General features: G+C 46.8%; 2 protein-coding genes across 17 annotated transcripts in view; one reads left to right on the forward strand and one right to left on the reverse strand.

Annotated features, from left to right (window-relative positions):
* Window positions 1–10: 10 nt before the first annotated feature.
* On the reverse strand, window positions 11–12,738 carry CCDC40 (coiled-coil domain 40 molecular ruler complex subunit). 2 transcript variants are annotated; one of them, XM_083804970.1, is made up of 18 exons: window positions 12,610–12,738; window positions 11,263–11,434; window positions 10,957–11,114; window positions 10,377–10,460; window positions 10,069–10,288; window positions 9,076–9,233; window positions 8,069–8,191; window positions 7,564–7,685; window positions 6,572–6,815; window positions 6,279–6,461; window positions 5,115–5,360; window positions 4,522–4,735; window positions 3,791–3,960; window positions 3,358–3,449; window positions 2,646–2,766; window positions 1,768–1,956; window positions 1,181–1,339; window positions 11–548 (listed from the first exon to the last, which is right to left on the reverse strand). In XM_083804970.1, the coding sequence occupies exons 1-18, from the start codon at window positions 12,625–12,627 to the stop codon at window positions 300–302; spliced, it is 2,922 nt and encodes a 973-aa protein (XP_083661096.1). In that variant the 5' UTR covers window positions 12,628–12,738; the 3' UTR covers window positions 11–299. The 2 variants fall into 2 exon arrangements, with proteins under 2 accessions (XP_083661096.1, XP_083661097.1); XM_083804971.1 differs by lacking the exon at window positions 12,610–12,738 and adding an exon at window positions 12,280–12,412.
* TBC1D16 (TBC1 domain family member 16) overlaps window positions 12,697–22,915 on the forward strand; it is a 31,894-nt gene continuing 21,675 nt past the window's right edge. For 3 of the 15 annotated variants that reach the window (XM_083804983.1, XM_083804981.1, XM_083804982.1), the window contains exons 1-4: window positions 12,697–12,821; window positions 14,245–14,388; window positions 19,273–19,508; window positions 20,529–21,156. In XM_083804983.1, coding sequence (XP_083661109.1) covers window positions 19,331–19,508; window positions 20,529–21,156 — 806 coding nt within the window. In that variant the 5' untranslated portion in view covers window positions 12,697–12,821; window positions 14,245–14,388; window positions 19,273–19,330. Of the gene's footprint in view, window positions 12,822–12,864; window positions 12,983–13,075; window positions 13,099–13,338; window positions 13,798–14,244; window positions 14,466–15,021; window positions 15,337–19,272; window positions 19,509–20,528; window positions 21,157–22,915 lie in introns of those variants that run through there. The other 12 variants (XM_083804980.1, XM_083804978.1, XM_083804979.1 and 9 more) reach the window with 11 other exon arrangements.

Raw genomic sequence — 22,915 nt, forward strand, 5'->3', positions numbered from 1 at the left:
CGAGCGGCGGGGCCGGGGCTGCGCTCGGCTGCGCGGGGGGCGACGGAGGGGAGGAGGCCGCTGCTCCCCTCCTGCCCGTCTCGGGAAACAGGAGTCCACAGCGAGTACAAGGAAGTGAAACAGAGAAAGGTGTTGCAAGAGTCTCTGCAGCACGGATACTACACGCAGTGCTACTCCTTTAGTGAATATTTAAGGCAGATTTATACCTTATGCATGTTTATTCAATTTATTTACAAATGCCGCTGCTAGAAGAGGGAGAGCAGTTGGTTATATTTATTCACAGGTGGTTTTGTATGTCTCTAACACGCTTCCTGGGAACCGAGCCTGGATTCCAAACACTGGCGGAGCCACTGGAGAGGCCTGTGGTACTGAGGCTGTTCTTGCTGGACCTGGTGGACAATGCCACTAATAGTACGAAGCCGCTCCTGCAGCTTCTGCTGCTCCTTTCTCCAGGCTTGTTCAGTGCTGCACAGGGGTGTGTACTTCCCCTCCTTCACTGCCTGCAGCTGCTTCTGGCGCGTCTGATAGGCCACAAGCTCCAAAAGGTTCTGAGAAAAGCAGTAACGGAAATTACTCTGATAGCAGATTGCACGCAGAGAAGAACTAAGGAAACAACATTGTTCATGTCATGGAGGTACTGTAACCATATTTTGAAAAAGAAGGGCTTCTTAAGAAAGAGTTCGATGAAGTTCCATTATAACAGCATCCTCCTTTAAAGTGTCATAGACACACAGTTATGTCACAGAATTCCATAAATTAGAGAAAAAAACATGCATACAAAGCAACCCTTGCCAGGACAAAAGGGTTAAAATTTAAATTTTAAAATTAAAATTTAAAATTTCATAGGAGGTTACTGAAGACCTTGAGCTGGCTCTCAAATTTGTAATGTCCTCACAACAGCCAGCTGGTCCTCACAGAGGACAGTTGCTACGTGGTGTTTCCAAGGAAGATCCTGCAGGCTGATGTTTCCAGGTGAATGCTGCCTCACTAAGAATGAAACTGCAGCATCAATTCAGTTCCACTGGAGCCATCAAAATGTGCTCAGTTAACTCGAACTGCTGCTACCATCACATGCCAAGTGTTCCCAGTTCAAGATAGTAGTGAGACAAGGGAGCTGGCAAGAGGAGAAAGTAGCAGGTTCTAATTCACTCGCACGCTGCAAGGAATTGGACGTACTCACCCATCGTTTCTTGTTCCGAAGATATTCTGTGTCTGAATCAAGGCTGTCAGACTCAGTCTGCAGCGTGCACATTTCTTGTTGCTTTTCCAAGAAGGTGGCACTAAGGGATGCTTGGGTGCTTTCCAGCTCCAGGACAATTTTGTTACAGTCTTGAGCATTCTAGTAAATGGAAGAGAAGGAAATGTGAGATTCTGTCTGTTTTGTTCAGCTGCATTCCCAGTGTCCTAGTTTTGGCTGGGATAGTGTTATTTTTCTTTATTGTAGCTGGTATGGTGCTATGTTTTGGATTTAGGATGAAAATAACGTTGATAACATAACAATGTTTTAGCTGTTGCTGAGCAGCACTTACACTGAGTGAAGGACTTTCCTGCTTCTCATGCTGCCCTGCCAGCACGTGGGCTATCTTCCCAGAACTATTTTTTGCTTTTTAATGGTTTCCAAAGCCTGCCCACTGTGCAGTGCCATACCTACACAGTGCAGGGTCTGCATATTGACATCCCGTGCATCTGTGCTAAGCGCACACTAGTGCTATTTACAAGGCAAATGATGGCCACGGCAACTCTCACAGCCCTGCTTTACTTGCTCACCTTCTGGGTTTCAGTGATCTTCTTTCTCAGCTCCTGTTTCTTGCGGTGGAAATCACTCTTGGTGATATGTTTCTTATCTGTTTTGTTCTGACCTTCTCCACGAATTGCTATGGCCTCTCTACGAGAAACAGATGCCTCCATATCACGAATCATCTTCTCCTGCTGCTTCATCAGCTGGCCATAGCGGACCTGCCGTTCGTCAAAATAAAATACAGTTTGAAAATAACAAATGGTTACAAATGGCCCCTAATTGAAGTCTTCTGTGTGGCACATCCCATCAACATAAATCAGATGTGTGTGACACGCGACCCTTTGGCTGCCAAATTTGTTCTAAATCCAAAGGTAGTTTGCCCTATGTGGATCTGGAAGGCAGAGGACAGGATTAGTCATCAACTCTGTATCAACTTGTCTAAAGTAATCTTCAAAATGTTTCACTGGAACTCATTAACAATAGCAAAAGCAGAAGAGCAGAAATATCCTGAGAACGAAAGTGAAGAGCTGCTTTGCCAGAAGATAGAAGACTTCTATAGCCAGTGATTAAGATGATGCAGTATTTAGTAATCCATATTTATTTCCTTACAAATTGGGGTCACAAAATAAGGTGGTAGACATATTAGATTTAAAAAAAATCCTCAGGTGTATCTTAATATGCTGCAGCATATTACATAGCTTGCATAAGAAATGCATAAAGTGCATACATGCTGAACATATTTAATTCAATCTAGCTGCAGGGTGACACAATTTCTAGTACTGTTATGGCCTTGAAGATGCTACTTCTCCATCCTGTTTCTCATCTCCTGTCTTACGTTTCAGCAACTCCAAAGGTAAATACATTGCGTGCAGTTCCCCCTCCTCAGTCCTCTTTCGCAGTGACTTACTTGCATTCTGTGAATCTCTGCTCTCATGGCTTGGATTTCACCTTGTCCTGTCTCAGAATCCACTGCTGAACGCATCTCTTTTGTCAGCTGGATCTTTTTCTCCCATAGCATGATTTGATGCCTTCAATGACAGAAAAGGAAAGGAGTGCCTTCATAAACAGAGAGAACATTCTCTTCGTGTGTCAATGGCACCACTCTCCTAAGGCTGATTCTGAACACAGAACTGAATGGTTTGACAGAAACTAAAAGTTTGCATACAGAACATGTGAAGAGGCAGCAACAGAACAGCATGAAGTCATACGGGAAGCTCCACAATTTAGGACATGGCATGACAACTAAAAGCAGGCAAGCCTAGACTGATGGGACTCAATTAATTGCCCAGTACAGCACGCTTGCTTTGGGTTACTGGCAGGGGAGATAGCATATGCAGTCTTCCCATACAGATCTCGGTGACATTCAGCACAAATAGGTATGCTGGAATCATTAAAACCAGTATTATCTTGTCTCTTGCTGGTTCCAGAGTTAGCTAAACCACTTTTCAGTTTCTGCATTCCAAAAATTTATTAAACTCCTTTAATCTTCTCCAAGAAGGACAGAAGTGCATTTGCCGGTGCTGGCTAAGTTTGGTGAGTGGAGAAAAAAGGTAACATGGGTATATATACACAAAAGTTCTAAGACTGTGGCATAAAGCAAGAATCACTCTGGTACCTACTCTGCTTCCACCAGGCTGTTTAAGAGTCTTTCCTTCTCCTCAGTCAATCGGCTGTGCTTCTCCTGCATCTCAATTGATTCTTTTTCTGCTGCCTAGATTTGGGAAGCATAAAACAATGCAAAGTTATCAGACTGAGAAAGATTTACAGCATCACTGTTCGCCTCTGATCTACACATCCTTTTCGGTTGTCATTCTCTTATACCCGACAAATGGCATACCTGACCTGTTTCTGCTGTGTAATAAAAGTCATTAAGCCATGAAGAAATGCACAATTTGTGTGTGTGAATAACTACATAATTTCCATTTGGCCATACTGTTTTATACCACACAGCTATTTTCTTCTGGGCTACCTGCTGTACAGATCTCTCAAAAGCCCAGTCACGGAATAGCCTGGGAGTCTGTGACCTAGAAATGAGAAGTTGAGCCTCTGTACCTTGAGAGAGCGTATGAACTCATTCTCTGTGATGATGTTGCCATATTGCAGCTCCGTGAAGCTGCTGTTATTCTTGTTGATCAACACATTCAGCTTTATCAAGTCATTTGACATGCTCTTCATGTGACGTTCGATATCTTTCTGCTCTTTTATTTCCTGCTGAATTTCATCTACAGGTGATCAGAAATAAAAGAAAGATTTTAAATTCCCAAGAGCACTGGATTGAATACAACCAAGTTATACCGAACTGCTGAAACCAGATAACATTGCACATGTAGCCACCTGTGTCCCACAAACCCAGCCAAAACATTTTTCCACAAAGCCCAAAAACCAGATAAAGGTTTTGAAAGAGACTACCACTATGAAAAAGAGTTGGTTTTGGCCACGGGAACTGCTATCATCGGTGGGAATATTTGCCTACCCACTATTTGCAAACTTATTTAAAGGCATGTAACAGATGACAAGGTCACTTAGGGTCAACTGTGTCAGTTAAGACAGCAGGATCGATCATGATAGGACATAATGACCAACAAAACGGCAGAAGGTGCCTGGCTCTTAGTCCCAGAGTGTAGTACTGGGGCCGTATGCATTCTTGCTTACACGTGTATCAAACACGGAGGGCATTCTTTGGTGAAGAATTAACATAACCCGTCTGTAAGCCTTTGCTCCCCTTTTTTTTCCTCCATTCATGGACGAATGTTTTAAAAAAAAAGAGTTAGGGAATGACTTACTTTCAGTGCGCACTTTCTTCTGCTGCATTATTGTGATCTGTTTCTTTAACATATCCAAGGAGGTTATTTGATCCTCCTGTTCATGGGTTAGCTTGACCAGCTCTTTCTGCAGATTGAGCCAGTACTTCTGTAGCGTCAATACCTCAGAATTACGTTCTTCTATCTGCTTGGTCAGCCTGTTGACCTCAATTTCCAATGGTCCTAATTCTTGCCCCTGGATGAGGGCAAGATTGAGTCACTCAGCCTGTTCTATTCTCCCCTTGTCAGTCTTTCTAGATCTTATAATGTTATCCTATTTACTCCCAGAGTACTGATGTCATTTGATATTTTCATCAGGTACAGACAACTCCCTGCAGACTTCTGCATTAGGCACACCCTCGTTTTGCAGCAGTTCCCTGTGCCAGCTCCTCTTTGCATGCATTAAGAACTGCTTGACAAATATAAACAGTTACATTAACTAGAGCAGCTTTTCAATCACCATACGGATGCCTGAAAGTTTTAACTGACACTTATGCAATTACAATTATCAAAAACATCTGTGGCCACCACAAACATTAAAATCAAATTTGGGACAGAAATGCAAAAGTACATACCCCCTGCTGAGAAAGAAGCACCTCCAACTTCTTGTTGTACTGCCTGATGGCCCCTTGCTTGTTCTCAATCAGAAGACTGCACTTTGCAATCTCACTTTCACTACGACTGATCAGATCATGGATATTTTTTATTTCCTTGTTCAGCTCACAAAGCGTTTTTTGGAGAATTGTCAGCCTGCAGTTAGTGTGTGTTGTATTCATAATAACCTGGGTCATGTCATTCTCAACCTTGGAAAAATGCAGTTCCTAATAACAGACAGACAGAAGGCATGCCAATGAGTTACTGCTGGTGACACTGTTTTGTAATGCCCACTTACCAAAGAACAGGAATCAAGGACTTCAGATTCTACCCCCGGTCTGTGTTACAAGCTGTAAGAAATCTACATACCATCGCAGTGCCTTTGTTTCCCCATCTACTGGCAGGGGATAGCAATAGTTACCCCTGTCATAAGGTTGTTGGAAAGTATTAAGAAGCCTAAAAATTCCAAAACCCTGTAATACATCACTCTTTTCTCACAATGGAAACCAACCCTTGCAGTCTTCCAGGCACTTAAGAAATGCACCTGATTTAAAAACACCTGTGCAGAGGTGTGAGCATGAAGCATTAGTGCCAGCCCACACAACTCAGTGTGATAAATACTGTGCTGAATCTTCTAGTTTTCTTATCTGTTCACACTCCCAAAGAGAGCAAAACTTGAGCAACTTATTAAGCCATAAAGAACCACGAGTCTGTTTTGACTGTTCCTTAGACTGGAAGCCTTATTTAGAAGCTGAGAGTATACATGTATCACGTGCCTTTAATAGGCAAAAGAGAAGTACCACATGTGCACTATTTTCTTCAAAGATGTAAGAACTTGTAACACGTTATAGTAAATATTCCAAGGATTCATCATTCTGCCCTGTTTTCTTTCTTTCTTTAAGTAAAGAAAGAATGGTATGTTACGTGCCCGGCTTTTCTGACAAACTCCTTTGCATACACCAACATCCTGCAAAGAGATCACTGGACGAGCTAAAATGGAATCAAAACCCAGCAGAGCTTCAATTGCAGAGCTAAAGATGAGAAGCAAAAAGACACTGACAGAACACACTTGACAAACACTACGCTAGGCCATGACTGCAACCTGTTTCCTTCCCCTGCCCTCCCAAACGGAGGAGATACCATACCAGATCCATTTTTCTCTGATGAAGTTTTGCAACCAGCTGTGAGGTTTGCTTTTCTGCTTTGCTGGACATCATCTGTTCCTGAAGCTTTGCCATGATCTCACTCTCCATCTGCTCTTTGGTTTCAGTTCCTTTCTCTATATCCTTACTGATGGATAACAACTCGTTCAGACAAGCAGCTTGATCCTAAAAGGATAGGGAAGGCTCAGGAGAGAATCACTACAACTGTTTGGGGAAGGGTATTAAATACTTATGTACAGTTCAAAAGGTTTCTTCTTCCAAGTGACTCTTCTCACCATCTTGATCCTACTGATGGTCTGCTCTGTCTCATGGAGAACGCGAGAATAGGTGCTAGTTTCTATCTTCAAGGCCTCCTGCTTTGAAACACATCGTGCAATCAGTTTCTTTGTTGTGTTGGTATCATTCTGTGAACGGCTCAGGATGGTGACAAGCATCTCATTCTTCTCCTCCTCCTTCCTGATTGACTTTCTGCAGATATCTATGTCTGTTTCTAGGGTCCTGAGGTCATGTCTGTGCTTGCTGAAGAGGCAAAGAGGATGGAAAATCATCATGTGGATTGATTCACGTGCTGAACAGTCATCTAATATTGCTCTTTTCAAACATGCTATTGCAGCAACAAATGAACAGAGAAGGAAGATCTTTATAAAGGCTATTCTACTGTGATAGTGCAGAGTTATCAAAAGATGGATGGAGATACTAAGATTTAAAAGGAAATATATGTAAGAAAATTATTTTCTTCTTTCATTTCCTCCCCTGCCACTCTTTCCCATTCTTTTCCTGGTGGATGACAACATTTAAAATATATTGTTTGGTCTCAGAGAATAAGTCAAGTTCTAAGACTCCAAGCTAAATAAAACCTTCATTTGGCAACAATAGGATGGCTTTCCTGAAAACTACTAAAGGCATCACAAAATCCTAACCAAAAGTGATACATAAATCCTTCTTGATGTCTATGTCTTTGGACCGTGAGATAGTGCAAAAGTGAAGTAACTTTTTGAAGGAATAAAATACAAACAGAAGAAATTTTAAGCAGCTTTTAAAAAGAAAAACTACTTCAAGTGACAGTTGTGTTGTGGGGTAAAAAATAGTAACAAAGAAGTGTACTTCTTAGCCATTAAACATATTATGTGCTTCAGAGCCGCAGACTTTTTCTAACATATTCTGCACATACAGTAACAAACTTGTCAGAAGACATACTGTCCCTTTTAGAATCTCTCCTACCCAAATTATTTGAGGTCTTTCCTGGGATGGTTCTCAAATGCCATACCTCAGCAACTCTTGTGTGGCAATATAGACCTCATCTCTTTGCTTCATTCCAGCCAAGCTATTAGTCCAGTGGTTCATCAATCGCTTCTTCTCCACGTTAATAGCCTGTACCTCCATACAAGCCTAGGGAAGAGAGAATTTGTGAACAGGCTAACCCTGTAACGAGCTGCAAAACCAAATTCACATTACAATGCAATGCTTTTTTCTGTACACAATATGCTGGGCAGGAACAGCTTCAATTTATATGTCTGGTTTATTGTCACACCAGAGCACAGAAAAGTTATAGTTCTCCAAGAAAAAAAAAAAATGCTGAGAAAGTGGAGGAGGAAGTGATTTACAGACAACTCTTAAGGACAAAGGGAAAAAAAAGTCTTCGTGCCAGCAAACAGGAACAAACTATAAAACTCTGGCCCATACTGTACGTATCACGTGAGCATAAGCCAACAGGGGCAGTCTCTCCAGAGGGAAATATTAACCAGAAGCAAAAAAAAAAAAGCACTTCCTACCTCATTTACTGCTTGTCGAGTTACTTTTGTGTCCTCTGCCTGGGCCACAAACTGAGCTTCAAACAAAGCAATCTGTTCTTGTAGTTCATAAGCTTTTCTTGTCAAGCGGTCCACTAGGAGATCCTAAAGAGTCAGAATCAAAACAGTTCCGGAGTAATACGATCTTGGTCTTAATCAACTACGTTCAACAAGAATAACATAACATAGGCTAGAAACAGGATTAAATTAGCAACTGGATTAGAACCTTTAGTGAACCTTTTCCATTCAAGTATGAATGACTGTCATAAATGCAGCAGAAGCAATTTATAGAAGAACGAGTCCTCCTTTACTGATTTTTTTTTAATTATTATTCCATTCACATTAGTAAATTGATACTTTAGATCTGAATTAGCATTCATTCCTGTCAGTATATATTATATTGCAACACCTCTGCAATAGCTGGGAATCTTAATAATTTATGCTTTAAAATGCTTTGTTAAAAAACACCTAAATCCATTCTACTTCAAATGTTTATTTTTTAATGCAGAATCGTAAGCAATGTCTGCATCCTGCTGCAAACGGAAGGCAGCAGAGGGAGCTCCAGCACACAAACAGATTCATTTCATTTTCAAAGTTTGCTCTTCATTGTGAAACTCGTGACTCAGAATAATTCTTGAAACTTGAACATAAGATAATTCTTCACTAAATATCTTTCTGCCTTCACCTCCCTTTGCTTGCATAAAGAGCGATTTACTATTCAAAGGCTTGACAAAAAAAAAAAAACAAAACTTTGGCAGTACATGCCACTACCTTGGTAGTGTTTTTTCCCCTCATTTTTAGAGGGGACTGCCTTGTTGTTGTTTTTGTTTGTTTGTTTTTTTCCCTTCCAATTATTTGGGAAAAAATCCCCACACACCTTCCCTAAGTCTGCCATTATAGCCTTTCTTCTAAGAAGGCAGCACCTCCTCCAAGACTCACCACTGCCACCTGTCTTTATTTATTTAAAGGCAGACGATTTTAATCGATACCTGTTTTTTCTTTTCCACCTCAGCCTGGACCTTCTGTGCCTCAGCCTTCTTTGCTGATTGTTTCGTCAGTAAGATATTACGATACATATCCTCATCCATATTCTGCATGTAGAAGAGGTGCAAGGCCAAGTTTTCCACTTGGGTCTGCATTGCAGAAACTGGGGTGGCAGGAGAAAGAATATTTACCAAAAAGTATGTCTGTAGGACACACGTCAAGCAGAGATAAAAGGGAAGGAAACACAGAAGCATCCAAGCAAAATCCAGATGCCCACCGGCTAAATTAGCCCTCCCTCAAGTGAGAATTGACATCAGCTATGGATTACAGCTCCATAGGCGAATTTAAAAGTCTTGGTAAGTGGTTCCTCAGTTCTCAGCAAACAGAACCCCAGGAAATCAAAGGAAGGGCTTCAGGAGGCTGTGAACCCATTCCTCTGCCGCAAAACAGAACTGTCTCTTTCTCAGACTGTTGAATGCTTCTTTGATTTTTTATTTTTAAAATAAACTGCAAAAAAATCTAGGCTATCTATTTTAATTCTTCACGATCCTCACCATTGAAATAGTTTACTGTAACCTATCCAAATGCCTGCAACAAAGAAAAACTGAATTAAGTCCATTTATTTGACTGGAATAGGCTGCCACATGGACGGTGCTCTCATGCTCATAGATGCTCCTAAATGCCTACCATCTTTGCATTTTAAGCACACTCTTACAGAGACACAGACACCAAATGATGGGCATTTTCCTTCTGCTAAATCACAGAACAGCCTACCCGCCAGGAGGAGTTCTAGTTTCAGCCCTGAAGTCCTTCTCAGCAGTAGAACATAGCAACATAAATTGTATGGCAACCAGACATCTCTATAAAATTTCTCAGTGGGTGCATCAATCCCTGTGAAATTTACCATACTCTAAAATCTAATGCTTGGCTTGTATTCAAATTCGTTTCTTCATATAGGGCTAGAATTAGGGCAATATTACAAGGACTGCCTCAGTCACCTTTCTTGCGTTCATCATCTGTATTCTGACACACTTTCTTGTAAGTCAGCCTGAGGCCCTTCAGCTCCTCTTCTAGCTGCAAACGTGCTGTGGCTGTCTGAGAATGACGCTCATGGCTCTTCTCCAGTTCCATCTGCAGGTGGGCCAGCTGCTGCTGCACTCCGTAAAGAATCACCCCAAGCTCTTCTCTCTGTACTTTGCTCTTCTTCGTTGCTGTCCTCTGCAAACACAAGAGGAAGTTGGTTATCTCACTTCAGCTTGGACAGGGATGGGATGCAGCGAGAAGGCAAAGAAAGAGTGCTATGTACCAGTTCCCGAAGCTCTAGATTCACTTTTTCCATCTGCTTAATAAGGTAATTCTTTAGGGCAGCCTGGAATCTTCTCATCAGAGGCTGTAAAAAAGTATGACGTTGATAATTTTAACACACTCATGTAAATAATTTATGAAGGAATCTTAGTACTACTCCCACTATTGCTTAAACATGGTATTCTCTCCCATGGTGGCTTGCATTCCCATTCTAGCTACACTCACTGCAGAAGGAGTTTTACTGCGGGTGTTTCTTGAAATCAGAAGACGACTGCTGAGAATATTTAAAAATCAGAAACATCAGGAGAGCTACACCTGAGAACCCCTCTACTCACTCTTGATGCAAGTACTTCTCTTTCAGGAGTAAATAATATCAGATATGCCCACTACATTGCTCACTTTTGAAATTACAACTTTGAGTTTAATATTGAGGAGTTAGCAGTTTTGCAAAAGCTGTTTGTAAGAAGGTAGTATTAGCATACAGCTAAGCCACTGCCTACAGTTTGCCTCATGTTTTCAATAGCTATGAACACAAATAACAAGCCCGCAGTAACGAATGGCAAGCTCTGGAGACTTCTCACGTGTTCTGGATCCAAGACAACCAGTTGTGTTTCTTCTGCTGTTTCCTCACTTCTTCCACTTATTTCATTTTCCTCAGTTCCAGGCTGCTGGCCTTCCTGTTCCTGCCTTTGGCCACCATGCTCATTAGCAAGCTGACCTAATTGCTCAAAGACAGATTCTGAAAAAAGAAAAAAAAAAAAAAACCTTATGTTTTATAGTACTGTGCCTAAGGCTACATTCACAATGATGAGAAATGGAGAAAGCTAGATACTGTGCTTGTTAGATAGCATCACGTATTGTAACATTACTAAGGAACTGAATTGTACCTGGCTCTGTGCAGCTGCTCATCTCCACTGAAAACGCAGGTGCCTGCATAGGAGCTCCTGGAGACGCACGGGAAGGGCTGTCTGTCTCAGCTGCGGGCTGCTCCATCTCTCCCAGTTCAGGAGGGCTACCATCAAACTCCACTTTGGCAGAGAAAGCCTCAGGAGATTTTTCCTAGGACATGAAATACACCACTAGAATCAGCTTTTCACTCTATCTGCACCTAAAAATCTGCTCATTTTTGTCATTATGAGATATGAACGATACAGGCAAAGAATCAACAAAAAAGCCTTGTTGTAAAGTCAGCCCACGGATACGCTGGCAAACCTGTGCCATTCCTGACAAAAGAAACTGTACAAAGATATAACACAGCAAAGGAACCTCTCCAGTTTTGTCAGAGCTTTTGTATACTTCACGTCAGACCAGGTCACTTCCCTCTCTTGTAGTTCTGATTTTGCAGTTGCATCAGTAAAACTGCTTCTGGAACAGGAGAGCTTGATCGTACAAATAGTGGCCATGCGTTCTGTGAATAAGATTGCGTCCTCTTCATTGCCATTCCCATTCTCTGCCTCTGTTGTCTAGCACACAACACAGGCAAAAAGCAGAATAACGGAGCGATAACAGGTGGCATGCTTCATTTAATGTTAACAGTACGGTACTCTAAGGACTGATTTCTGTCACAGCGCACACAAGTTTCATTTATAAGTTTAACCTAATTTGCAAAAAAGTTCACCAAGCCAGCGTTAAGATAGCAAAGATCCTCAAAAAATCCTCCACGCCACTTTAAAGCTTCAAGCATTTATAAGTCAGGCCTAAAGAAAAAAAGTTCCCTAAGGGATTCATTAAAGAACGCGGGGCCAAACTATTCACTTCTTTCTTTCTTTAAAAAGAGACCCTGTTTTATCCCTTATCACCAGCTGTCAAATCCAAACTTCGTGCGGCACCCAGAAGATGCTTGCAGTTTGTTATCACTAACAGACTTAAAAAAATAAAAAATAAATAAGCGCACGCGGGCACACCTGCAGCACGTGGAGAACTTCCTTTCTAATTTGCCTACGGCAAAAAACGCCAAGAGCCACGCGAGAAGCCCAGACAAGGCCACGAAATTGGCTTTCCAGCGGCCTGTTCTGGGTGCGGAACCGGCCCGCGGTAACCGACGGCTGACTTCTTCCCACCGACAACGCCTCCGGGCGGACAGCGGCCCGCAGGGAACGCGCACGGGCCTTGCCCGGCACTTCACCTTCCCGGGACCGGCCCGGCAGGGCCGGGAGCCGGGCGTGGGTCACCGGGCGCCCCCCGCCACCGTCAGGCCGAGCCCCGCGGCGGGAGCAGGCCGGGCCCTCACTCACCGCCGCCGGCTCCGCCATCTTCCCGTTGCCAGGCGACGCGTCAACACCCGGTCACGTGACCGCTGCGGGCCGCACCACTGCACCCTCGGGCGGGGGGGGAATGGGGGGGGTGTCTCGGGCCGCACCACTGCGGAGCGGGGAGGGGGGGGCGCGGGCCGCACCACCTCAGCCCGCCGCCGCCGCCGCCTCCTCCGGGCCCGGCCCCGCCGCAGGTAACGGCACCGGGAGGGGGGGGGCGGGGAGGGGTTCGCCGTTCCCCGGAGCCCTTCAGCGGGCGGGGCCGGCACCGGGCGGGCCCCCACCGGGGCGGGGCGGGCACACCCCGCCGGGCCGGGGCGGCAGGAGGCGGTCGGGGGCCCCCACGCAGGACCCGGTGGGTGCGGGACGGGACCCGGCGGGGCGGGGCGGGGCGGGACGGGACGGGGGGGTCCCGGTGATCCCCGGGGGACGGTGCCGGTGTCCCCGCCCCGACACGCGGACACGCGCCGGGTCCGTGCCCTCCGCTGCCTTCCCTCCCCGGGGCAGCTTCCCCGGGCTCGGCTCTGCCGGGACCAACCGGGGCTGGGGGCGGCGGGGCCGGGGCGCGGCCGGGCCCGGTGCTGGCCCCGCCGGGGGGAGGCAGGGGGCACGGGGCACGCCGCCGCCCGGTGCTCCGCTCCGCTCCGTACCCCCGCTCTTTGTCTCCCCTCCCGCCCCGCTCCCCCCCAGCCTCACGGACCCGCCCCCCCCCCCGAGCCCCGGAGCAACCCCCGGAGCGCCCCCCGGGCCCCGCCGAGCCCGCTCGGCCCGGGCAGGCCCCGCTCGGGTCCCCCCCTCGGTGCCCAGGCGGGGCCTGGGGGCTCCCCGGGCGGGGGCCGAGTGCCGGTGGGCTGTGACCAGCCCCTTCCCTGCCGCCTCTGCCCCCCGGCCCGCTCGCAGAGCGGCACCGTGCCCCGCCGAGGTGTCGCGATATTAATTGGCGATAACGAGTAGGAAGCAGTAAAAAGGAGAGATCTAAGAGAAAACGGCAGGAACGTGAGGGGCAGCCGCTGCCCGGGCAGCGCGGAGCGCAGGTGCCGGGCTTGCTGGTGCTGTGGGGGGAGCCGCCTTGGAGCTCGTGGACGCGCGGCCGCTGGTTCTCAGCCTGGCCGTAACTCGGCTGCAGCCGGAGAAGTTTCTGACAGCTGCTTTTCCGAGCCTTTGTTGGAGGTGCAGAGTATCTGGCTTTGTGATGTACGGGGGGGGGGGAAATCTTTGCAATTAGTTTGTCAGCCTGTCCGTCAAACAGGGCTCCTGGGATTCTTTAGCCGCTATTTGGGCATCCAGTGCTGCGAGAGTTATCAGGCCGTGGCTACGGGGCATCGTAAATAAAAAGCCGTTACAACGCTAGCTGCTGCGCTTAAGGAATATGAAATGATGGTTAATCTCGGGACACGGGGACATATGGCGCAAATAATTTCCTAGCACTAAAGCGTATGTTGCAGTTTGACTTTTAGTGCTGGAGGAGTGGAAAGCTTTTTGTTTGCTTTTTTTATGCCGAAGCAGGTGTGGCTGGGAGCAGCCAGCAGGCTCCAATGATCGTATTTCATTTCCCTTTTTATCTCTGAGTCACAACTTGCGGTATTTAGTCTGCTGTCCCTTTTTTTACCTTCTCAGCTGAGATGCATCTGAGCAAAATCCGCTCCACTGAAGTGACTGGAACCCGAGTACCGCGAGCGTCAGGATTTCAGCCTTCACTGGTGACTGCTGTTACTTTTCCCTTTGCTCTGCACTCTGCGTGCCACGCTGCTGCACCTGCAGGTCAGAAATGAAAGACTTTTTGGTGACCTACATAATTCTCCCCGTGAAACGGGATGACTTCAGAATGGCTCCCTGCGGTAAACGTTTTTTTTCCTTGATTTGGCTAGGTCATCTTAAATAGCTCTAGCTAATAGCTAGCAGTTTTGAAAGCATTTTTTTTCCTCATGTAGAGGTATTCCAATACAAAGGGAAGGTCGCTGCAACCGCTCTCGTGTATACGTAGAGGAGTGCTGATCAAGTGAGTGCCCAGCTGAGGGGTGTGCAGAAAGCCCTGAAGAGGGCTGGCGAGCCGCTGAGCCCTGACTCCCAGCTCTTCTGCTGCGGGTTGCCAGAAATGCAAGCTTAGCATTTGCTCTTCCCAACGCGAGGAGGAAGCAGCAACTTCTGCGGGTTTTGAGACCTCTGCTGTGCAGTGAATCCGTATTCCTTTAATGTGTGAAATTAAATGCAAGTTACTAAGGGAAAAAAAAAGGGGGAGGGGGAAACGCCTGCTGCGCTTTTCTTTTTTGTGGTGTTTCAAGCTCAAATTTGGGGCTGATTTTGACAGCTCTTGTTTATTCTTTGTGTCCAGACATGCTGTGGGTCTCATGTTTCACTTCAAGAGCCCTGTAGTTTGGCTTATTTTGCTTGTAGGTTTATTAAACTCTTGCAAAGAAAATTTGCCCTTGGAGCCAGGAGGTCTGCTGCCAGACACAGTGTCCGGCGTCGTGACTTGCAGGCTGCAGCCCTCCCCGGAGCACAGCCTGTCGTATGCCCCCCTAGGCAAAGCTTTTTGTGAGAGGAGCCTTGTGGCTTCGCTCCAGTGTCCGTGCGCGCTGCACAGACTGTGAGTAATGCGCTGGAGCCTGTGTCAGCCCAGGCAGGAGCCCCGCGTTGCCCTCCTTTCCCAGAGACAGGAATCCTGCGCAACCGGAGGCAGCAACATTTGGTCCGGCAGCGTCTGCCAAGGTGAGGGTGCGATCTGCCAAGCCAAACAGGATTTTGTTGTTTATGAGCAGGGGAAGGGCATTTCCAAGCGAGGCGAGAAGCCAGCGTTACTTGAGATGCTGCTGGCTGGAACGGGTCAGGCTCTTGCGAAGAGGGCACCGGGGTGACTTCAGGAGCTGGCTGCCCAGCGCGTTTCTGAGGTCTCGTGTAGCTGAGAAGTGCTGGCACCGACTGGGAGAGCAGCCAGGGGCTGTGAGAACAGACTCGCTAGCTGTAGCAAAGATTTTAGCGACAACAGTTGATGTGTGGGAGAAGAAAATGTATATGTGCTTAATAAATATTGGCACTGAGCAAGAGCTTATCAGCTAATTCAGTGCTTCAGCGTCTGGAGAACTGGGTTGGCTCTGCCACATTGAAAAGAATCCCTTCAGATCAGGGATAAATAGAAAATTAATATGAGAAGTATGTTTTTAACACTGTGAATTTCATGCTGCCCTAGCTGTAGGACAGAGTCCCTGCCTGCCTCCCAAGCCGTACAAGAGGCAGCGGCAGCACCTGCTTCTCACAACCCAGGCCCCGTGGGCCCTGCATGCAGGCGCTGTCCCACACGGGAGAGGGCACAGAATGGAGCAAACCCCGCAGGTTGGGTGGGTTTGGTACTCGCTGGTTTGTGTTGTATGAACTCATGTTGTTTGGAAAGGACAGGCAGATTCACAGGCTGCGTTTCGGAGAGTTGTGGGGTTGCACAAGGAGACTAGATGACACTCAGAGGTGCAGTCCGTCAGCTGGTCCTAGCTAGGACCGACTGCCTGAGTAATTCCTCCTGGGTATCTGTTTCTGAACCCTGTATTTGAAACCCCCAGCGATGTAAATGGTTTCTTTGGGTTGCTCTATCCAGGTACACCATTATCTCCCTGCTGTGAGAAAAGACTGCGGCAAGGAATACTTAGTTTAGTCAAGTTGCCTTACTACCTCTCCTATCCTCCATAGACAGCTCTTCCTTCCTTTGGCAGTAACAATTCAGGTGTATGAAGATTTTTAATGCATTTCCCGTTTATCTTTCCTTGCCAATCTCTTTCCATGCCCCAGATTGCTCCCGTCACTCTTCTGAAACTGTCCAGTGACTTGCATCTGATCTCTCTAGCTGTGTCCGAAGTTAGACAGAATTCCCTAGCCTGTGGCAACGCTAAAAGGATTAATTAGAGTCATGCTGATGGAATTCATATATCCCAGGAAGTCTGGCTTTTTGTTTGCAGCATCATAGTGGACTTCTTATTGACCTCTGGTGGATAGCTCTTCTGCAGGGAAGACAAATGTAACACATTAAATTTCCATATTGGCAAGGTGCCGTATTCTGGATCTCCTGGCCTTTTTTCCTCTTTCCAGACTGCTTACGTGTGTGTGTACCTGCAGCACCTTCCACCTGCACACCAGGGCAGTGCTGAAGCAACAACAGGTGTTCTGCAGGATCAAAGTGATATTTACCTTCAAATTCCTCCTGCTTTCCAGGGAGCAGCTTTTGATCTCTACCTGTTGCTTTGTTCTTTCTATGCTAGGTAAAAGCTAATTAAATGTTGCCTCTCTTGGCAGAGAACCTCTTTACTTCTTCCTGCATTCCTGCGAGCCCCTGGAGAGCTGCAGTAGGACATCATAGAAGCTCTTGTTTCGTGCCTGCATCTCCATCTGCTGTCCTTAGCAGGAAAAACTCACTTGTGTTTTCTGAGTAAGCATTCCCTGGTCAACAGCCGCAGCACCTTGATACCGCCTTCCTTCCTTGCTTATGCAGGTTTTGCCTTTTTAGAGTCCGGATGAAATTGCTGGCGTAGCTAAAGGTCTGGATATTCGGGCTGGTTTCGGCTTTGACGGCAGGGGGGCATAGCTGGGCAGAGTGCGCTGCCTACAAAACGCGGCAAGAGCTCAACGTGATAACCTCCTCAGGTGGGAAGTGCAGGGCCCCCGATGCCGTGCAGGCTGCTCCACATCACTGCTTCGGACTCCCTCAGCAGTGTTGAAATGGTGTGTTGTAACGTGGTGGCAGGAAGGAGGGATTGCAGCAGAGTTTACTGGTTGTATGCTTGCGGAGTGCAATAAGAGGAAAGGTGACTCGTTCTGTAGCCAATAACTTTCTCCAAGATACAACCTACAGCATGAAACATGACTGTGTTTTTTGATGATCTGGACAAGAATGAGCCTATGGCTCCCTCTGTGTTTGTTTCTCAGGGCTGAGACATGAAAATACACATTGTATTTGGTGCTGGAAGGAGACAATGGTGTGTAGGACTTGCAGACTAAATCTCTTCTCCTGAACACATGATGAACACTGCACACAGCAGGGCTGAGGCTTCTCCATCAAGTTCCAGCGAATACTGAAAAGCAAAACCTGCTTATGCTGTGATTCAACCTGACAAATCTAGCAAGTGCCAGATAAACCAGCACCTTGTCCTTTCATGAAGGCTCTGTCAACCACTCAGCGGTCTCGTTTGCTATCTTCTGTATGCAAAACCCAATCCGAACTGGGACAGCTGCGTTCCTCCCCTGCAGCTCTCACTCTGCTTTTTGGAAAGTGCTGCTTTCTGTTTGCTCTCTCTGCCTCCCCCCTTCCTCGTTTATCCGGAGATACTGTTAAAACCGGGTTTAAAGAAATCACAGCTATTCAGCGTTAAGCTGAGCTCGCCTTACACCCCTAAACATTTCCTGCACACCATGCCCCCTGACAGAGCAAGTCCGAGCCTGTCTGCTTTTCTTTCTCTTTCTGGCTGCCCCTGTTGTGCGCTCTGCGGACCGTGGCGTGCGACTCGTCAGGAGGAACGCGCAGCGCTGATCTCCGCGCGCCGCAGCTGTGTGCAGCGTGCCTGCTAGGTCAGGCCGGCCCGTTCACTAGCGAGCGAGGCCCTGCAAATCCAAAGGAACAAGAGGAGACGTTCCTTCTCCTCGTGTGCTTTTGGCAGAACAGAAACCGCAGTGCTGCTGACGCTGTGCTCCCCGGCAAGGGGTGGTAGCAGGAGGTAGAGCCTGCTCTGCTTCGCCTGGTGTTGGGCTACCTGCGGCGCTGCTTTGTGCGAGACCCACCTGCCCTTTCTCCACATCAAGTCGTCTTCCTGATTCATCTGCTAAATAGTTTGTGGCTTGAGTGACCCCTCGGGATTTACCATAGAGCTCCTCATCTGCCCCCTTGAAGAGCATCTCCCGTTTGTGTGCTCAGCTTACTGGGTGGTTAGCTGGGGGTTGTACGCTACAGATAGCAAAAGTTACTACTGATAGATGAAATATCTGCCGTGAGTTGGCATGCTCGGTTATTGGAGTCTGTCCACTCTGTTGAACGTAGCTTTTTCAGAGATAAGTGGCAAGAGAGCCCTTTTTAACCATCAGCACTCCAAAAAAAAAAAAATCCTTCAAAACCCCCAGCAGGATTATGCTAAAAATTGGTAAGCACTAGATGAACGTGTTTTGATTAATATTCACTTGGAGATCACTGGTTACTGTGCCGTGGATGAAGCAGCAGCCCCACGTTTAGTGTTCTTGTGGCTGTGCAGTAGTTATTCTGTGCTGAAGGAATCCTCTAGGGTGTACTCTGATTCTCTTTGACATCCCCAGGACAGTGATACATGGGGCAGCTCTGCACCTCGGAGCTATTCCCTTAATGGGCAATTTTCAGTGACAAGCATTATTTTTCTGTTTCTTCCCCGCAGTAACTATTAAAATGTGTTTTGTTGTTGTTGTTTTGTTGTGTTTTTTTTTTCTCCTTCACAGCCAAGAAAAACATCCCAGGGTTCTGTACTTTAGAATCTTTAGAATATAGAGGTGATGTTAGACTTGGATACTCTGGATCTCTCTTTCTTGAGTTGTAGAAATGACGCAGCAGTCGATGGGAGACTTCTTCCTTCTCAGACAGCGGTAGGCATGTGCTGTGCCGTCCTTGTATTTGTTCTAACGCTATTCTTTCCTCCTTCTTGACAGATCTTCTGAATTTGGCTCCTGATTAAAGCTGACAGATAATGGAAACATTTCCTTGGCAATGTCTCTGGGGCGACTCCTCCGACGTGCCTCTTCTAAAGCTTCTGACCTCCTGACCCTGAATCCTGGTGGCAGCAGCAGTTCATCTTCCATACTTGACGGGGAGATTATCTACTCCAAGAACAATGTCTGCGTCCACCCACCTGAGCTGCTGCAAGGCATCGGGGAGCACCACCCAGGTGATGGCGAGTTGCAGGCGCTGCCCGCTCACCCTTTTCTTCTCTCTCCCGGGGAGTTTCTACGTCTTGGGCTCTAAAGAATGAGGAGGTGCTAGCGGGGTATGGGGCAAGGCAGTCTTACGGGGGACTGAGGAAAGCCATCCACAGGCTGATCTGTCAGCTCTCTTTTTAATAGGAAAATTGATGATATTCCTCCTTTCTCTTCTGGGCTAGCGTGGATTTACCTGTTTCAATACATCCTTTTGTGTTGCCAGAAGAGGAACAGTTGTCATTTGAGGGCAGTAACTTCTGTTGCTCTTTCAAATACGTGTATGGGTCAGGGAAGCCAAGTGTCATCTTGTAACTGTCATTGCTGGAGCGGCCTCAACACCCATTGGTAAAGGGAAAGTAAAACCTGATTGTGGCTGCATGCACTGGAGTAAATGAAGACGAATACTGCCCCTGTCCCTTTCTTCTCTTCTGTTACTGTGCTCTTTCATGTTCTCATCAAAGAGAGCCGTGGCTACTGGCTTAACTTCACAAAAGTAATTATTCTGTGAACATTGACCCACGCTTCCCCTTTCGTGCGTGTGACTCTTTTCTATTGGCTTTCCATGAGAACTGTAGCCCTCTGGCTATACGAAGGTAAATATTCTTGAAAAAGAAATGTTTAGCTGGCACTTGACATTGTTTAACTAACAAACAGTAAAAGCTTTTCATGTGGCAACATATTGCAGAATTTACTCTTGATTAGTAATCCGTCCAGGAAGTTGAAAGAATTGTATGTAATTTCTACATTCACTTAGGCCAGAGGGAATTTAGACTATTCAAAAGCCATATGCAGGCTTGAAGTTATTTGTAAATACTGAATGATGTTGAGGACTCCACAATTCATTTAGCAAAATCCTCTCCTGATAAATAAAAGGGGTTGTTCTGCCCCAGTGTAATGGTGGTGAAGTGGTGGAGAGCAAATCTCTGGCTTATGCAGTTTCCTAGGAATAAATGTGCGTCCTAACAGATCGCTGCTTTGCTCCCTTGAAGGCTATTTGTGCTTGTACATGGAGAAGGACGAGCTACTCGGCACCACGCTTATCCTTGCCTGGGTCCCGAACTCCCGCATTCAGAGGCAGGATGAAGAAGCCCTGCGCTACATCACTCCCGAGAGCTCCCCTGTCCGGAAAGCTCCCCGCAAGCGTGGTCGCCACACTCAGGGTTTCGGCATCGTCCAGCAGGCTTCTCCCACCGAGCAGAAAGGGGCAGTGATCCTGAAAGAAGACATCTTGACTGCATCGCAGCTTGTAAAAGATGGGGCTTACATCAGTTCCCCTTCTTCGGAAGGGGAGAAGCTGTCCCAGTGCTGCCCGGCCGCAGACGGCGCCCGCCGCTCCCCGCAGCCTGCCCACAGTGACTCAGGAATCCTCTCGACAATCAGTTCTCAGGACGAGCAGAACAGGTCGGAGCTGTCGGTGGAGGGGACGGAGGAAGGTCTGGACTGCAGGCCAGAGCTGGGGGAGGATGAGGGCTCCTTGGAGCTGTCTGCCGATGATGTGAGCAGGGACAGTACTCTTGACTCTGATTCTGATGCCTTCTCTTCCCCGTTCTGCCTCTCTCCCATTAGTGAAGCCCTTGGGAAAAGCAGTAGTTCTGTATTTCTGGATAACGAAAGCAGGTGAGTTCATCCTTTTCTCCAGTTTCTGGGTGAATAGCTGGGGTGCTGGTGGCTGAGCTTGGGGGTGCTGGAGGAAATGGAGAAGTTTGACACTGGCATTGAGCTGAATGCCGTGTCTGGCTTCAGACTTGCTTTAATTCCTCCTCTGCTACGACACCTGTGTAATTTACAGGAAATTGCTTGTCGGCCGGTCCTGCTTCTGCTCGGTGAACCTTCTCCTTGTCCGTCGCGCAGGGCTGTGCATGTGTGGGTCTTTCAGATGAACTGTCTTGAGCCCTGGCAGCAGCATTACTAAATTAGAACGGTCCTTTGTTGGTCTAATTGGCTCTGCTGAGGAGATGTACTAGTTGCTTCTTGTGGAGAGCCACATCAAAGCGTCTGTTTGACTTCCTGCAAGCCTCGGGTATGTGTAAGGCACTGTGGTGACACCGAGTCTGCATGTGTTAGCTCGTTGTGCTGGTGCTCACAACAAGGTCCCACTTAAGACAGAAATATTAATTCTAACGTGTTCGACCTGGATATTTTAGGCAACGCTGGTATAGCAAAATATCAACGCTTCTCAATGGTATCTGCAGTAAACTCCACGTAGGGGAAAGAGGGCATCTGGGCAAAGCAGGAGTTCGTCGTAATGCACCTATGTACTTACTACTGCTTATTACTTACTGTATTGATCCGCAGTGGTTCTGGCTTTCTGGTCTGTGGTCTCTTGAGCGTATCGCTCGTTTCCATCTTGGAGAGGACACGTGTGTTTATGAAGCACTGCAGGGCTGATCTTAAGGATGTAGCTGAAATTTGAAGCTACACTTGAAATTAGGGAAAACAAGTTCTCCTTTGTGTGTGTCAGCAATGTCGTCTGCATTGAGACTTGACACTGGAAGAGGTTTTGCCTCTATTCTACGGGCTAATCTCAAAGCCAGGGGGTGCCAGTCAGAACAAGGCTTGTGAAGGAGGTACTGTAACTGATTTACCTCTTTCTGGATATTTTAAAATACTTAAATGCAGTTGGTCTCAGAAATCTTACCAGCTGTGCGTTTGGTACGTGTCCTAGCAGCATGCTTAAAATGAGCTGCAAGCCCGCAGGGTTTTTGGGGCTGGGTGGGCAGCGGTTTGAGCAGCGCTGTCCTGTCCCGTCCCGTCCCACCGCAGCTCTCCCTGGCTGCGGAACGGCATCGCAAGCAGCTGCGGCGTGCTCACGAGGGGCGTCTGGTGTCCAACTTGTGTTGAGCATTGTCAATTTGAAAGCATCCCTTTTAGCTTGCAAAGTATGGTGTCGGTCTTTTTTTTAAAAAACAAACTGTGGATAGGATTGTTATAAGACTTTGGGAACACGAGACAAATGGTACGAAACATACCTTGAAAAATTTGAGAGAGGTCTTTGAACGCTTAAATGTCTTTTCTGTTAACCAGCATTTTGTTCTTCCTTTCTTTGTGTATTGATTGACTCAGGGAAACACATTTTGCAGTTTTGCCTCTGTTGGCTCCTAGGTGTGTTTTCTGATTCAAATTTTATTCTAGCTCTGGGCTACTCTTGGGTGGTTGACCCTTTAGTTGCACGTGCTTTTGGAGGACATTGTGTCGGCCGTGGTTTTAAAAACAGAAAGCCCTAAAATCCACTGCCACCAACACCTTAGTTTGTTTAAGAAACCTTTTTTTTCCTTGAAGCAGCACTGACACTGAGCATGTTTGACCTGCTTCTGCCACTGTAAAAAAAAAGCGGACTTTTTTTTTTTTTAAGTACTGCAATCTGAGCTTTTGTAAG

The sequence above is a fragment of the Anser anser genome (genome assembly GCF_964211835.1).
Source record: "Anser anser genome assembly, chromosome: 19".
In the NCBI taxonomy this organism is placed as follows: Eukaryota; Metazoa; Chordata; class Aves; order Anseriformes; family Anatidae; genus Anser; species Anser anser.

Excerpts from the sequence above, each read along its gene's own strand:
- CCDC40 (XM_083804970.1), bottom strand. Across the intron at positions 9,234-10,068 it reads AGATGATGAACGCAAGAAAG|TTTCTGCAATGCAGACCCAA; the intron begins GTGACTGAGGCA and ends CTGCCACCCCAG. Across the intron at positions 1,340-1,767 it reads AGATCACTGAAACCCAGAAG|AATGCTCAAGACTGTAACAA; the intron begins GTGAGCAAGTAA and ends TCCATTTACTAG.